The 14,080-nt window shown below is 48.7% G+C and overlaps 1 protein-coding gene and 1 long non-coding RNA gene across 3 annotated transcripts in view; both read right to left on the bottom strand.

The window, feature by feature from the left end:
* Positions 1 to 14,080, bottom strand: part of SLC6A8 (solute carrier family 6 member 8) — a 36,395-nt gene that overhangs the window by 19,094 nt on the left and 3,221 nt on the right. The window contains exons 2-7 of one of the 2 annotated variants that reach the window (XM_083482813.1): positions 9,627 to 9,758; positions 8,371 to 8,623; positions 8,089 to 8,221; positions 4,781 to 4,915; positions 4,063 to 4,166; positions 824 to 948 (exon numbers count right to left, since the gene is read on the bottom strand). In XM_083482813.1, the coding sequence (XP_083338939.1) occupies positions 824 to 948; positions 4,063 to 4,166; positions 4,781 to 4,915; positions 8,089 to 8,221; positions 8,371 to 8,623; positions 9,627 to 9,758 (882 nt within the window). The remainder of the gene's footprint in view (positions 1 to 823; positions 949 to 4,062; positions 4,167 to 4,780; positions 4,916 to 8,088; positions 8,222 to 8,370; positions 8,624 to 9,626; positions 9,759 to 14,080) is intronic. The other variant, XM_083482814.1, reaches the window with a different exon arrangement.
* Positions 2,947 to 4,056, bottom strand: LOC310696837. Its single transcript, XR_014520757.1, has 2 exons — positions 3,675 to 4,056; positions 2,947 to 3,637 (listed from the first exon to the last, which is right to left on the bottom strand). It is a non-coding gene; the product is annotated as an uncharacterized lncRNA (long non-coding RNA).

The raw sequence follows: 14,080 nt of genomic DNA, 5'->3' as shown, positions 1-14,080 counted from the left end.
GACCACACCTGGAGTCCGGTGTCCAGTTGTGGGCACCACAATTTAAGGATATTGACAAGCTGGAACATGTGCCGAGGAGGGCAACCAAGATGATTAAGGGTCTGTAAACTAAGCCTTACGAGGAACGGTGGAGGGAGTTGGCGTGTTTAGCCCGGAAGAGAGTAGATTGAGAGGAGATGTGATAGCCATCTTCAAATATCTAAAGAGCTGTCATGTGGAAGATGGAGCAAGCTTGTTTTCTCCTGCTCTGGTGGGTAGGACTCGAATCAATGGTTTCAAGTTATAAGAAACGACATTCTGACTAAACACCAGGAAGAACTTCTTGACAGTAAGAATTGTGGAATGGTCTCCCTTGGAAGGTGGTGGACTCTCTTTCCTTTGAGGTGGAGGCTTTTAAGCAGAAGTTGGATGGTCATCTGTCATGGATGCTTTAGTTGAGATTCCTGCATTGAAGGCGGTTGGACTCTGTGACCCTCGGGGTCCCTTCCAGCTCTATGGTTCTATAACACATGACAGGCCACAGTTTCCCCTTTCCTGCTCTGAATCAATTACCTTTTATAGTAAAATATTAGCCTTCCCTGCACCCTTTGTCAGGCCCACTTGAGCTGCCTTGTGGCTTACAGCACAGTGGCTGTTCTCTCACCAGCTGGGAAGGGAATGAACGCCAAGTTCCAGTTATGGAGAGATTTAAATGATAGGTAGCCAACCCAACATGAGGAGAACCATGGGGTTCCCCGTCCCATGACTGCCTCTTGCAGAGTAGTAGTCAACCCAGCATCTCAGTCCCCGAGGAGACTCTGTGACAGGTGGTCTGAACACTCACCAGATTCAGCTACCTTGGAGATATCAACTCCTTGTTCTGCTGCCATGAAGCCCAGAATGGAGAAGACCACAAAGCCAGAGAAGAAGCTGGTCCCACTATTGATCAGAGCCAGGATGATGGCATCTCTGGGGAGGGAAGGCAAAATAGCTATCAAATGGGGCTGTAGGCTGGCATGGAAGAGAAGAGAGGAGAGAGAAGAGGAAAGGGATTTGTGCTGCCTGAGAACCTGGAGAACGGTTGCCAATCGGTGGTGAGCCAGATGGACCATTGCTCTGGCTCTCGACAAGGCAGCTTCCTTTCCAATCAAAAGCAGACACAAAAGAGGGACTTCCTTAGCAATGCAATGAAAGGCCCAAAGGACTTTCATCAACAAATGCATTCACCATCTCGTCAGCTGCAAATATCCATTTTACACTGGTGGGCAACATTCAAGGATCAGATAATACTCTACTGTGAAGCATATAACTCCATCTTATGTCAAATGAGGCACCTGAACACCTGTGTTTTTCAATGGGTTTAGGCGTGTCTAATCAGGCTGCGAATGGAGTAGCAGCAGGTGGGAGGCCTTTTGACATGACATGCCTGCATACATGTGCATATAGCATGCTGGTGGGAGGGAGCCTATGGTATGGCCGGGAGCCTAGAACTAGTAGCAGGAGGAAGCATGGAGATAGAGGCAAGTGGGAGTGGGGTTTCAGAGTCTGCTTGTGGGATAGGGAGATGGGTTGGGAGGGAGGCTGTATCTCTAAGCCCAGCACAATCAGCAGCAGGAGGCGTAGAGGCAGGAAGACTCACTCAGTGTTTGGAAGCACATGCATGTGATGGAGGTCACGTCAGGAGTCTATGTGCTGGCAGCAGGAGGCAACACAGAGATGGGGATCAGGCAGGGAGACCTTAAGAGTGTCCTGCCATTAGCATTAGGCAGGAAGTTGGATTGTGCTGCTATGTCCAGGGATGGGGAAACAGTGGCCCTCCATATATTGTTGGACTACCATTCCCATCATGCCTCACCACTGGCCATGCTGGCTTGTTGGGGGCGAGGGGAGACTGACAAAATCTGGAAGATACCAGGTCCCCATCTCTGGCTTTAACCCAATACCAGGAAGAGGGGGGAGTGCAGAGTGGAAGGAACTTTCAGAACCGAAAGGCTTGCTTGCCCATCATTCTCCTCCACAAGGGCTCCCCACCCACAGAGCTCGGCTTGAGGGAACATCCAGAAACCTGTCACAGGACCTACAGCTTCTCCTAGTTGTCGTATCCTTAATGCAATTGGTGACACTTGCATGTGTGCATATGAGGCAATGATTAAATACAGGCGTGCAGCAAAAATATTCCGTTTGGTAGCTTCCCTGTCTCCTTTTGTGATCCTCTACACTGTCTACTCAGGAGTAAGTCCCAGTGACTTCATTGGGACTTATTCCCAGGTAAGTGTGCACTCCTAGAAATGCTTCCTGGGAGTAAGCTCCAAAAAACCCAGTGGGATTTCTGAGCAGACACATACCTGGGATTGTGCTGGAAATCTTCCAGGAGCAGAAATGTTTGGCAGCAGTGGGTGATTTGGAAGGTATCTGCAATTGAGAACATTTCCCGCACTGTTTCATTTTCAGTAGACCCAGTATTGCAATCAGTGAGTGTTCCCTATAATCAGTCCTAGGCAAAATGAAATTGATTCAGAGAACCATCTTGGATTTGGGGGAGGGGAGGGGCGGTTTAAAACAGTTGCCAGTGGTCTGCCTGCCAGTAGAATGGCTATAAAGAAATGAAGGCAGAGCTGCTCCTGCGGCACCATTCATAGTTGCATAGAAGAGGGAATTCCTGTGAGGCTTGTCACTTGCTTCTATACACCTGTTAAAGGTGTGTTTGAATTACAACTCCAAGCCAGCCCCAGCCAGTACATGCTAGCTGGGGCTGATGGGAGTGCTAGTCCAAAATATCTGTAGGGCTCCTGGTTGGCAAAGTCTGGTATAGAAAGAGGAGCCCTGCCCTCTCTGGCAGCTGCCCACCTCTATTGTCAAGCAAGTCTCCTCCAGCACCACGACCAAGTGACGCCCCACTGTGTCAAGCCTTCTGAAGAGTTCTGATGATCCTGCATAGAATTCGGTTGTGCCTAATAACTTGTCCCATTTCAGTTTACAGAAATAACATTTTATAATTGCTTTCCTTTGATGAACACATTGTTGTTGTTGGCATCCATCTGCCTCGAGAAACAATGGAGTGGACCTCCAGGTGTGAAGTCAAATTGCTGCATTAGCAGCACTGAAGCGCAAGCCTGGCCTGTGTGTATGGAAGTCCTGGGCTGCCCGGACAACTAAACCCCGCTCTTGGCCTCGCTGATGTAGTCAAATGACACATCATTTCCCTGCCCTGCCCTGATGCCATCATACATAACAACTTCCATGCTACATAGGAGAAAAGGGAGAGTGCTCACCAGCCACAAAATTATTATGTACTATTTTATTACTGGGTGATTGCTCTTTTATTACTGGATGGAAGTCGTTCTGCACACTGGACAAGTCAGTCAAGTAGGGTAGACATCTAGCATTGCCAAACTAGCCAGAAAAACCAGCAAATGGCGTGGCTGTCTCTTGCATGTTGCAAAACTCCCTGTTTGAGATGCAGAAATCAACAGGTGATACATTTTGTGGGGTGGAGATAAACAGACACAACTTGCTAATAGATGAAGACCAGGCTATGACTGGCTACAGCTGAAGGCTGAAAAAATCAGTTTTTATGAGTTGCCCACTCATCAAGTCATTGTTATGGGGCAAAGGTGTTGAACAATGGAGAAGATTGTGTGGGGAGGGGTGACGTTCTCTTTTGCTGGAGGATTTTAAGCCGGGGGGGGGGACACCCTCCAGATGTTGTTGGTCTCCAACTCCCATGAGCCCCAGCCAGCATGGCCACAAATTCCCCACCCCAGATTTAAGCAGAGGTAAGATTGCCATCTGTCAGGATGCTGGGATTGTACCTGGCCTTGCTGATCCCTCCCATGTCAAGCAGGGTGTTGGATTTTATGTCCTCCAAGCAACCACTATGAATTTATGATATCCACAATTCAACCGGTCCAGGTTTTTCATGCCTGGAGATAATGTGTTTTGTCTGTTGAATTTCCACCTGCCATGCAGCTGTTAAAGGGACAGGAGCCCAGCTAGCAGAGGTGGGGAAATGATGGCAACCCTACAGGGCATAGCATATTTTTTCCTATGCCCTGCCTGGTTGCATAGGAAATGGGCTCTCACTTATAGCAATTGTTGTTGAACCGGTTATAGCTGCCCAGGGCAGTGAGTGCCCCCAGTCCTATGGCATACGAGAAAAAGATTTGGGTCCCAGCATCGATCCACACCTGGGAGAGAAAAAGAAAGAGAGAGAGAGAGATTGAGGTATGACAGGGAAGAGCCCAGGAGTCCTGGCTCCAACCCCTTCTCAAGAGAGTTGCCAACTTTTCAACCAGCCATGGCTATTGTGCCCATAACAGCAGCTTGATCTGTATTACCTGACAGGCAATACATTTGTATTTATGTTGTGAAATACTTCAGTTACAGCTGCAGCCCTCTGTAGGTTAGTGGCTACTTTTGGAGTAAGTTGCCTAACAAATCACTGACGCAGAGCTATTTGGTTGCAATGCATTGGGATTTGTATAAATTGGGGATAAATTGGGATTTATCTCCTGCAGCTGCTGTACTTTTGCTTGTTTTCTGTTTTGTGGTGCTGCGCTTGTGGTGTGTTCATGGTTGAGGAATCTGAGGGCCTCTAAATGTTGCTGGATTCCAACACCATCACCCCCCACCATTGGCCACGCTGGCTGGGGACGAAGGGAGTTGGGAGCCCAACCACACCCAAAGGGTCTTGCCCACTTCTGTGCTGCTTCCTGCATTCTAAGTTGCTCTTAATGCTACAGAGGCTGGTTAACAAGTTGGCAACCCTACTGCTGCCCTCACAACTGCGCTTCCCACTTACCTGAGGGGAGGCCAGTTTGGACCAGTCGGGTTTGAGATAGTAGATTATCCCATCCTGAGCTCCAGGAAGCATCACCCCTCGGATTAGCAGTATAATGAGCACCACGTAAGGGAATGTAGCAGTGAAGTAGACAATCTGTGTTGAAAAAGGAGACGAGGGGCAGGAGGGTGTTATGCCTGAAGAGAAAAGGCTTTGCTTTTCAGCTCTCTGCTCAGTATTGGGAAGGCAATGGGGCAGGAGGTGGGGGGAACATGTGCAAGAAGACTTGGGAAAAGCTATGGATTTTTGGCAAAGGAAATGCTTAAGTACCTCCTTGGAGCACCTCCTTGGAGTAACATTGCCAAGGGGCACAAATTATTGATATTTTAGAGTGGCTACTTTTTAAACTGGCCATCCTCCTGCACTTTTAGCAGCAGTGTGACATGGAGTCAGGTGGCCAATGAAGCTTCCCCACTGGGTAAGATGCCCCAAATCCTTTGAAACACTTCAAAGGATTTGAAACACTTCATTGTAAACTACAATGCCCATAATTCTTTGAGGCAAAGGATGTGCTTTGAGTGTGCTCTAAAGGTACAGTTTGCATGCAGCATCTATGTATGTGCTGTGACTTGTGGGGAATGGCTCACCATCTGCGCTTCTGCCTTAGGTGGCAAAATAGCTTGTGTGTCAGCCCTGGACTGAAGACCTCCACACATATGGATTGCCTAGGCCCAGTTGTCACACATACGCACCCCTAAACTGTGGGAGACCAGGAAGCTATGGCTCTCCTGCCCCCCCACTCCCCTGTCTTCCACAGTCACCATCCGGCTTCCCCTTCCCCACACCTGCTGCATGACACAGCTGGAGTTGTGCCTGTTATAGCGGGCAGGGGGGAGGTGGAGGCAGGGCAATAGCTGGGGTGGGTGTGTGAGCTGGGCCCCCGCCAGGGGTGCAGGTGATGGCCCCCCCTGCAAAATCTGCTAAAAGTATGTCCATAAATATATATATTGGTTATTGCCTCTTAATAAATTGTTTTAAATAGAGGGTGAATTGAATGGGTGGATGGGGGGCGGGTTGGAGGAGAGGCGGAAAGGAGGGCTAATTTATCCATGGGTAGGGGGTGCAATCTGGATGGTTCTGCCAGGGGTGCAAGATCACCTAGCTATGGCTCTGGGTGGAGGTGGGGTGGGGGGACAGACACATCTGACTCATCTCCTGCTGCATTCGGGAATTTCAAGCCACAGATGTATTCTCCTGAGTCGCTGACTTGGCAGTCCTAAGCACTCATGACCCCAGACGTTTGCTGAGATGCTCAGTGCAATCAGGATTACAAAGCATTCTTTGTTGCAGGATAGAAATGGATATGGATACACACACACACACACACACACACACACCACACACACGGAGCTGGCATTCATCTTGCTTCCTTCTGATGGGAATTTACTAAGCCTGTGGGTGATCAACAGTTTCTCCACTGCAAAGCTGCTTTGGCATCACTCCTTAACAACTTTCTTCAGACTGGCATTCTTAGAAACATAAAGGCCTAACTCTGAATGCTTCCCCTTCACTCCCACCCTCCTCTGGATCTCTGGGGACTTCTCGTTGTCCACTACTACTGGGGAGAGCATGTGGGCAGGCAGCTGCCAAGGTCTCTGCTCAGCCAGGCCTTGTGAACACAACAGTGGCCTACTGTGGGAGGCCAAGCCACATGTGTGCCTGTCTCGCCGAGGCCTCAAGGCGGCTGCCCCCACCTCCAGCTGCCGTCTGGTGAAAAATGTCAGGCTCTCTCAGGCATGGAACTTGCTGACGGGTGGGATTTCAAACGCACTGGCCATGCACAGGAAAAGGAGGAACAGGCGCAGGGTGTCTGAGAAGGAGAAGAACGTGTGTGCGCATGCGCGCAACAGAGAAAGAGATATTGTGTATGCATACCGCATGGCAAATGGAGAACTGTGACTTTCTTTTTTGTGTACAGAAAGGAAAGGGCCATAGGTCATCAGCAGAGCACAGGGATTCCAAATACATATGTCCCAAATTCAATCCCTGGCATTTCCCTTTTTAAGAGGGTCTCAGGTGGCAGGGCTAAGAAAGGAAAGCCTGACATAGGCGACCACCATGTCATTTTTCTCCCTTGAGGTCTTGGGAAAGCAGCTGCTACTCAGGCTAGACAGCCTAATGGTGGGACTCACTATAAAGCAGTTTTCATATGTCTGGTCTGCACTCCACATGACCACTCTCCGAAACGCAAGTGTTAACTCAGGGATAGGGGTGTAGGCATGGAGCCCCACTGAGAAAGGTTTTCAGCTTTGTCAAAACCCTTTTCTGCTTTCCTCAGGTGCTTGTGCATCAAAATGTCACTTTAGGTGAAATAACGAGGCCTCTGTTTTGGCCCAGGTACCAGATCTCAAGAACATAAGAAGAGGCCTGCAGGATCAGGCCAAAGGCCCATCTAGGCCATCATCCTGTTCACAGGGACCAACCAGATGTCTGTAGGAAGCATGCAAGCAAGACCTGAGCACAGCAGCTCTTCCCAGCAACTGACTGTCTCTGAAAGTGGTGGGAGAACGTATTGCGTAGAAAGCTGCCTCAACTGCCCCAGACTCCTAGCGGACGTCAAACAGTATCTGTGTGTGTGAAAGAGAAATGACACCCACAAAACTGTTTGACTAAGAACATTCCATCCCCCAGGAATTCCTAATAATCTTATTGGAACTGGTTTCAAAATTCCTCAGGTGATTCATTTGAGTGGACTGTCCAACTTTTCCTCACACAAAATTTATTGTTTGCTTACTTATTTAGATGATGTTTACCCGACTGTCCATCCAGGTATATCTTTGCCATCAGGACAAGACAGAGAAAGGGAGTGTTTGGCTGCGGCTGTCAAAAATTGTTCCTGTCTCAGTCCATAGCCAAATGGCAGAAGAGATGCAAACTTATTCTATGGGAGCAGGACATCTCTAGAGGAAGCCGCAGTTGACATGATATGAGGTGGTCTCCTCAAGTAGTGGGTCTGGGGCTCTTTTGGACAGATAGGTCTGTCACACAGGACAGAAACTGGGGGGGGGGCAAAATAGAGCCCTCCAGACACTGCTGGACTGCAACTCTCATTGCCCCTGACCACTGGCTATGGCTGATGGGAGTATAGAAACCTGTGGGGGTCACCATGTTGGCTATTTCTAAAGGAGGCAAATGCTGGCACTGGTGCCTCCTCTGAGGACAATTGCCTATCCTGCCAAGAGTCCTGGATGACCTCTGCCCCGGTTGACCTACATGTTTCTCCCCTTGCTCCTGCCCCTGGAGTCATGCCACCTCCCCAAGCCCCCTACCTTTCCTGTGGACTTGACACCCTTCCAGACACAGAAGTAGACAAGGACCCAGCAGGCTAGCAGACAGAGGGTCACCTCCCAGTTGATCTCACCAGGGAGCTCCAGGCCTCCTGACAGACGCAGCACCTTGTTCCTGCAATCAGGGAGAGAAAAAGTGAGCACTGGCTAGGGTGTGGCAGACGAGGAGAGGGGCTTGGTGGTCTTTTTGGAACAGTGGGTTTTGCCCAAGCCAACCCAGTTCATCCCAGGAGTAATGACTAGCCAGTGTATGCCAGCACTCACTCCCAAAACTCGATGACAGGCGACCTCTTGTCGGAGAGCTCGTCACAGGTAAGGTTGCCTGTGGCGGTGCCATTGGCGCAGTCCTCATGCCGGAAGATCTCCACACATTCATCAGAGTTCCAGGGGTTCCCGCAGGTTGCCCAGGGCAAGGTGGCCGCAAAAGATTTCACCAGGTAATAGAAACCCCAGGCAAGCACCATGATGTAGTAGGTGTTGCAATAGAAGACGATCACCATAGAGGCAAAGCCCAGTCCTGTGGAAGAGAGGAGCTGCGTGAAAAGAGGAGCCCGGGGCAATGAGGCGCCACTTCTTCAGGCGGCTCAAAAGCATTGGTGCCACGCCTGCCTCCTGCAATCGTACTGGGTGGTGTACGTTTAACTGGGTGGTGTGCATGCACTGTGAAAACCTGGATTCTGAAACCTGTATAAATGGTGCAAATTAAGCACCCCTGCACAACAGTTTATTCTGCTTCTGCTTCTTATGGGAAGGACTGGGGAACAAGGGGTGGATTGAAGCCCCATCTCCAGAATAAGGTGGGCATCTTATTCTGCCACCTCTCTGGCTTCTGAGATTTCAATAGACCTTCACAGCCATAAGGGCTAGAAACTTTTCTTTTTTAATGAAAGCCAAGATTCTTAATATGATTCCTGCAGGCAATTCAGCACTGAGCTCCTGAAGAATCATGAAGTCTCCCTGCAGCCTCTTCCTTTTTATTATTTTTTATTACTTTAGGACACTCCATCTTGCTTTCTTATTCTCCTGCCACCTGCTAACATAGATGACTGTCAATTCCTGACTTCACTCCCCCACTCTCCTACACATCTGATATAGACTGGAGGGACTACATTCAAACCTCTGCTTCATATATGGAGCATCATGTATGAATGAAATTTACATAGTAACAGGTGGGGCTCTCTGCTCAAAACCAGATACCAATCAGCAAAACTGGCTTGGTTAGAGAGGCTGGGAAAGGGCTACAGCCTAAATGGTGGCTTATAGCACTGCTTAAGTGTTGTTCCCTGCTGTTCCCAGGTAAGCCCCAGAGGCCTGCGTGGGGCAAGGGGCACCAAAGGCCCCTTTGGTGGCAAGAGGAGGTGGAGATTAGGTGGAGGTGGAGACGGGCATACACTCCAAAATGGTTGAGGTGCCGGACCTTCCATTGCAACAAGAACCTGTTGTGAACCAGCCCCAGATCTGAAGTGGGGAGGGGGGTGGGGGAGGGGCAAGTAAGGCTCCAGGGGGAAGGAGTCTCTTACCTTTGAACAGTGGTGCGATGTTCCATACGTTGATGCTCCCGGCCTTCATGAACTGCCCCAAGGAAATTTCCAGGAAGAAGATGGGAATCCCGCCAATGAGGGCAATAAGAAGGTAAGGGATGAGGAAAACACCTGTGGCCAGGTGAGCAGCACAAAGTAAGCAACAGCTCCCTCATTCTTCAATCCCAGCCCCCGTCAATCCCAGCCCCACCCCCCAAGCTATGGGCTGTCCTATGGTTCTGTACTAAAATAATCACAAAAATCTGTAGCAAGGTAACCCAAATTCTGTGCTGAAAAAGCTTATTTCTGTGCCATGTATAAAGTACAGAAATTTGCATGACTTCTCATGCTTTGCACATTTTGTTCTCCTTCTAACTGACGACACTGGAAGGCAAACCGTTAGAAATCCTATTCAGCCTTTTGATTTCTGACACCACCAGCACACCCTGAAGCATATTGTTTGCTGTCATAAAGGAGTAGAAGCACATATATAAAACTACCACTCTTAGGAAGCTGAACCTTTGCTTCCAGAACAAATAACTGTGGATTTCTGAGATTCCATGGAATTGCAGCTTGAACCAATGCTTCTTGCTGCTGCTGCCTCCCCCCATTTTAACTGAAACATAACCTTCCGGCTTCATTCAGAGATATTTTGTTTGTAGCACAAGAGTCAGTATGTACAAATGACTGCAGAATATACAGAGGAACAGATTCCTGAGATAGCTGCTAGGGAGCGGCAAAGAGAATAGTTACACTACAGAATATCTCGTTCCTGTTTCTCCCTCCTGCAGCTTTTATCCTCCTAGCTCTTCCATCTTAGCTTGGGTTGGCTTCAAAGTGTGCTGTTCCGCCTGTCTGCTGCTGCTTCTGCTTCTCAGCCTTCCTTCCCCAAACAGCCCACGTCTTTCCTGCCATCACTAAGGCACTTGGCAGGCCAGCCCTGTGGCTGTGACTGACAGCCCTGTGTGTTTCCTGGTGCACGTGGGTCTCAGTGTGAACCACTCCGGGGGGGTGCTATTTATATCACAGATCCCTGGGCTATGGGAAGGCCCAAGCCTTGCTCTTCTTCCTGCAAATCCCTGGCTAAGAGGATAATCTTGGAGATGTAAGATCTTTCCCATGGGGATTAGCAGGGCAGTGGTCAGCGAACCCATTCATCACTGTATGCTTGAAAGGGCATCTGTGGTCCAGGGACTGCAAACACTCGCCTGTGCATACATGTGCTCATAGGGTGGAAGGAGCCTGGCTCTGGCAGTGTATGTAATTGAGTAAGATATGCTGGAGTGTGCCTCATTCTGTGTGTGCTCGTGTGTGGGGGAAGCAAATCTAGCCTCACCTTCTCCCTGACATACTAGTGTTTTTTTTTTAATAAAAAAACAATAGCAGGGGGTTGTTGTTTTAAATGGAGCAGACACATTCAATCAAGTGAAGTCTCAACTGCAGTCAGAAGACATCCATTCAAGACAATAGTTTTCTATCTCTTCAAGAGTTAGTCCTGATATACAGGACCAACCCTCCCTGGAATCTGTTTTTCAAGGCCCAAAACATTTGGGTCCTGAGAGGCAGAAAAATGAGCAGGCGCTGCGCAGGAGCAGGATTGTGCCCCATGTGTCTGTTCAAGCTGCCTCCCACTTTGCTTCAAAATCTATTGTCTCTCATTTCACTCATCTTGGTTTCAAAGCCAGAATCAGTTGCTGAGATATGTGAAGTAATAAAAGAAAAAAATGTGCCTCTGAGAACATGCAGAGTGTGTATCTCACACAACAGAGTAATAGTAGTTAACTCCCATGCATCTGGCCATCCAGGACAGAGAATGTAGCTTCTAGACAAATTTAATCTTCAGCATCCTTAAAAAATGTAATGTATGTAGTGTGTATCTACACTACAGACAGTAGTATTAAGCAGGAGTTCCCTCCGCAAAGAACTCTGGGAACCCATGGACCTCAATGGAATTCTCAGCACAGTTCCCAGGATTCTGTGAGGAAAGGCATGACAATTACACACTTATGATAGCAATAAACATGTGTAGCGTAAACATGCCTCATGTGTTGCCTTTATATACGAGATCAGTGACTCATTAAAGGCAGGAATTAGAGAAAGAAATTACAAATGCAACCTACTGATTATTTTCACTAAACAATGGCTATTTGTATGGGGACAACTGAGAACTTTTGCTGCCATTTGAAAAGGATTCCATAGACCTCTTTCTGACTCAGGGGAATTCATACCCAGAAAAGATGAGCCAGAGAGATGCAGCTGATCAAAATGGAAAAATGAATCCCTGGAAGCAGAAGAGATCCCCGTTCTGTGGAGACTTGCAGTCACATATGAGAGAAACCAGTGACATCTTAACACATTCCTGCCCTGAGCACACAGTTGACTAGTGGCCCAGCCGACCTTGTTGGAGAGGGAAGTTCTTTGCCATTGAGGACACAGAACCTGGGAGTTGCCAGTTTCCTCTGGAGGAATAAAGCCTCGTGGCAGACTAGCTAGCAAAACTAGCCTGGCCCTCAAGGTAACATGTCTGTTTAATGCTTGATGACCAAAATTAGGCAAAAGATTGTGCATGTGAATGAGCCAACACAGATGCAATGCTGCAAACAGAACTTTCCTGCCATACCTCCTCTTGATGCAATACATGTTTGTCAGCTGAGGCAGTTCACACATTCACCTGTACGCCACAGAGCAACACGCTTGTGCCCCTGACTCCTGCAGAAGCCGTTTGTACTCAAGCCGCCCTATGCCCTTCTGTGGCTTTTATACAAATGAAGCTGCCGTCAGCTGCCTGCAGATTAAAAAAGGGGAGGATGCCTGCATCACTCTCACTCAGAGGGGTGGCAGTGGATTATCCCAGTCTCAGCACAAGCCAACACCCGTCCTGCCACTTTCCCTAGAAAGCACCCAGCAAGCAGGGCGGGGGGTGTCATCCCAGGCCAGCAAGGTTGTCCAGTGACAGTCTCTCTTATGTGCTCCTTTAACCCTGGCCTGCCCACCCCAGCCAACTTTGATGATACATCAGTCCAGAATATTATTTCTCCATGTTTTGTTCACCTCCGCATCACACTCCCATGTAGTTTCCTTCCTGACCCCTTTAACGCTCAGGCACACAGCACTGCCTGAATCATCTCCCGCACCGACTCCGAGCTCCTATGAGCCTCAAAATGTTATTAGAACAGTTTAAACTTTTATTCTGTCAGGGTTGAGAGTCAAGAGTGATGAACTGCCTACGCTGGGGGTGGATTTTGCCATGCCCCTCTCTTTTGCTGGCCAGACAAAAAAAAATTCCTTTCCTCAGAACCCAGGACAGAAGCTGGATAAAAGCAGAACCCTGCACTCTAATGGCATAATAAGTCATGTGCCATTCTCTCACACAAAGACATACAAACACACACCATCTCTAGGCCACTTGCCAATTTCAAGATTTTGGCAATCCCTTGGGTGTTAGCTCAGTTACTCCATTCAGTGAGGCTCTATTAGCATAACAAGATATACAAGTAGTGTCAAAACATCTAGGAAGGACAGATCCCAGATCTTTCCAGTGGAAAGGGGAAATAATTCATTCCACCTAAGAGGTGCCTGGGTAACATATCTGGGGCTGTATCCATTTCTTTTCCAGTTTCATTAACCAGTTCCAGTAGCAGGTGTCTGCAGACCACAATGCTGCTGCTTCTCACCTGAGGCTGAGCAATTTTTCTCCTTGTTTCTCTCTTTAATATGAGAAAACAAGGGTTGGCATCTGTGGGTTCTGTCTAAATACGTCATCTGCAAGTAATAGACTGGCTCTAGGGACGCAACTTGAAGAGCTGACTTTCTGCCAAAGCATAAGTTGCCCCCCCTCACCACCATACACAGCATTCTTAATATAAAAAATGGCAATATTTTATTCTAGTCCTCAGTTAAGGGACGAGGGTGGCGCTGTGGGTTAAACCACAGAACCTAGGGCTTGCCGATCAGAAGGCTGGCAGTTCGAATCCCCACGACGGGGTGAGTTCCCGTTGCTCGGTCCCTGCTCCTGCCAACCTAGCAGTTCGAAAGCACATCAAAGTGCAAGTAGATAAATAGGTACCGCTCTGGCGGGAAGGTAAATGGCGTTTCCGTGTGCTGCTCTGGTTCGCCAGAAGCAGCTTAGTCATGCTGGCCACATGACCCGGAAGCTGTACGCCAGCTCCCTTGGCCAGTAAAGTGAGATGAGCGCCGCAACCCCAGAGTCATCCGTGACTGGACCTAACGGTCAGGGGTCCCTTTACCTTTGTCCTCAGTTAATGCAGGAAGCAAAATGCAAGAGTAAGACCACTGGAGCTAGGAGCAGCTGATATGTAGTTTGCAGGCAATCTTGTTAGTAGTACCCTGGCACTATGCTAGCTAAGCTGACAAAACACTTGCACTGGGCTTCCAGAGCTATTTTATCTGCACTCAGTGGCGTAGCGTGGGTTGTCAGCACCTGGGGCAAGGCA

This window comes from Podarcis liolepis (assembly GCF_965112155.1).
Source record: "Podarcis liolepis genome assembly, chromosome: 17".
Classification (NCBI taxonomy): Eukaryota; Metazoa; Chordata; class Lepidosauria; order Squamata; family Lacertidae; genus Podarcis; species Podarcis liolepis.
This window is presented reverse-complemented; position numbering and strand designations above follow the sequence as displayed.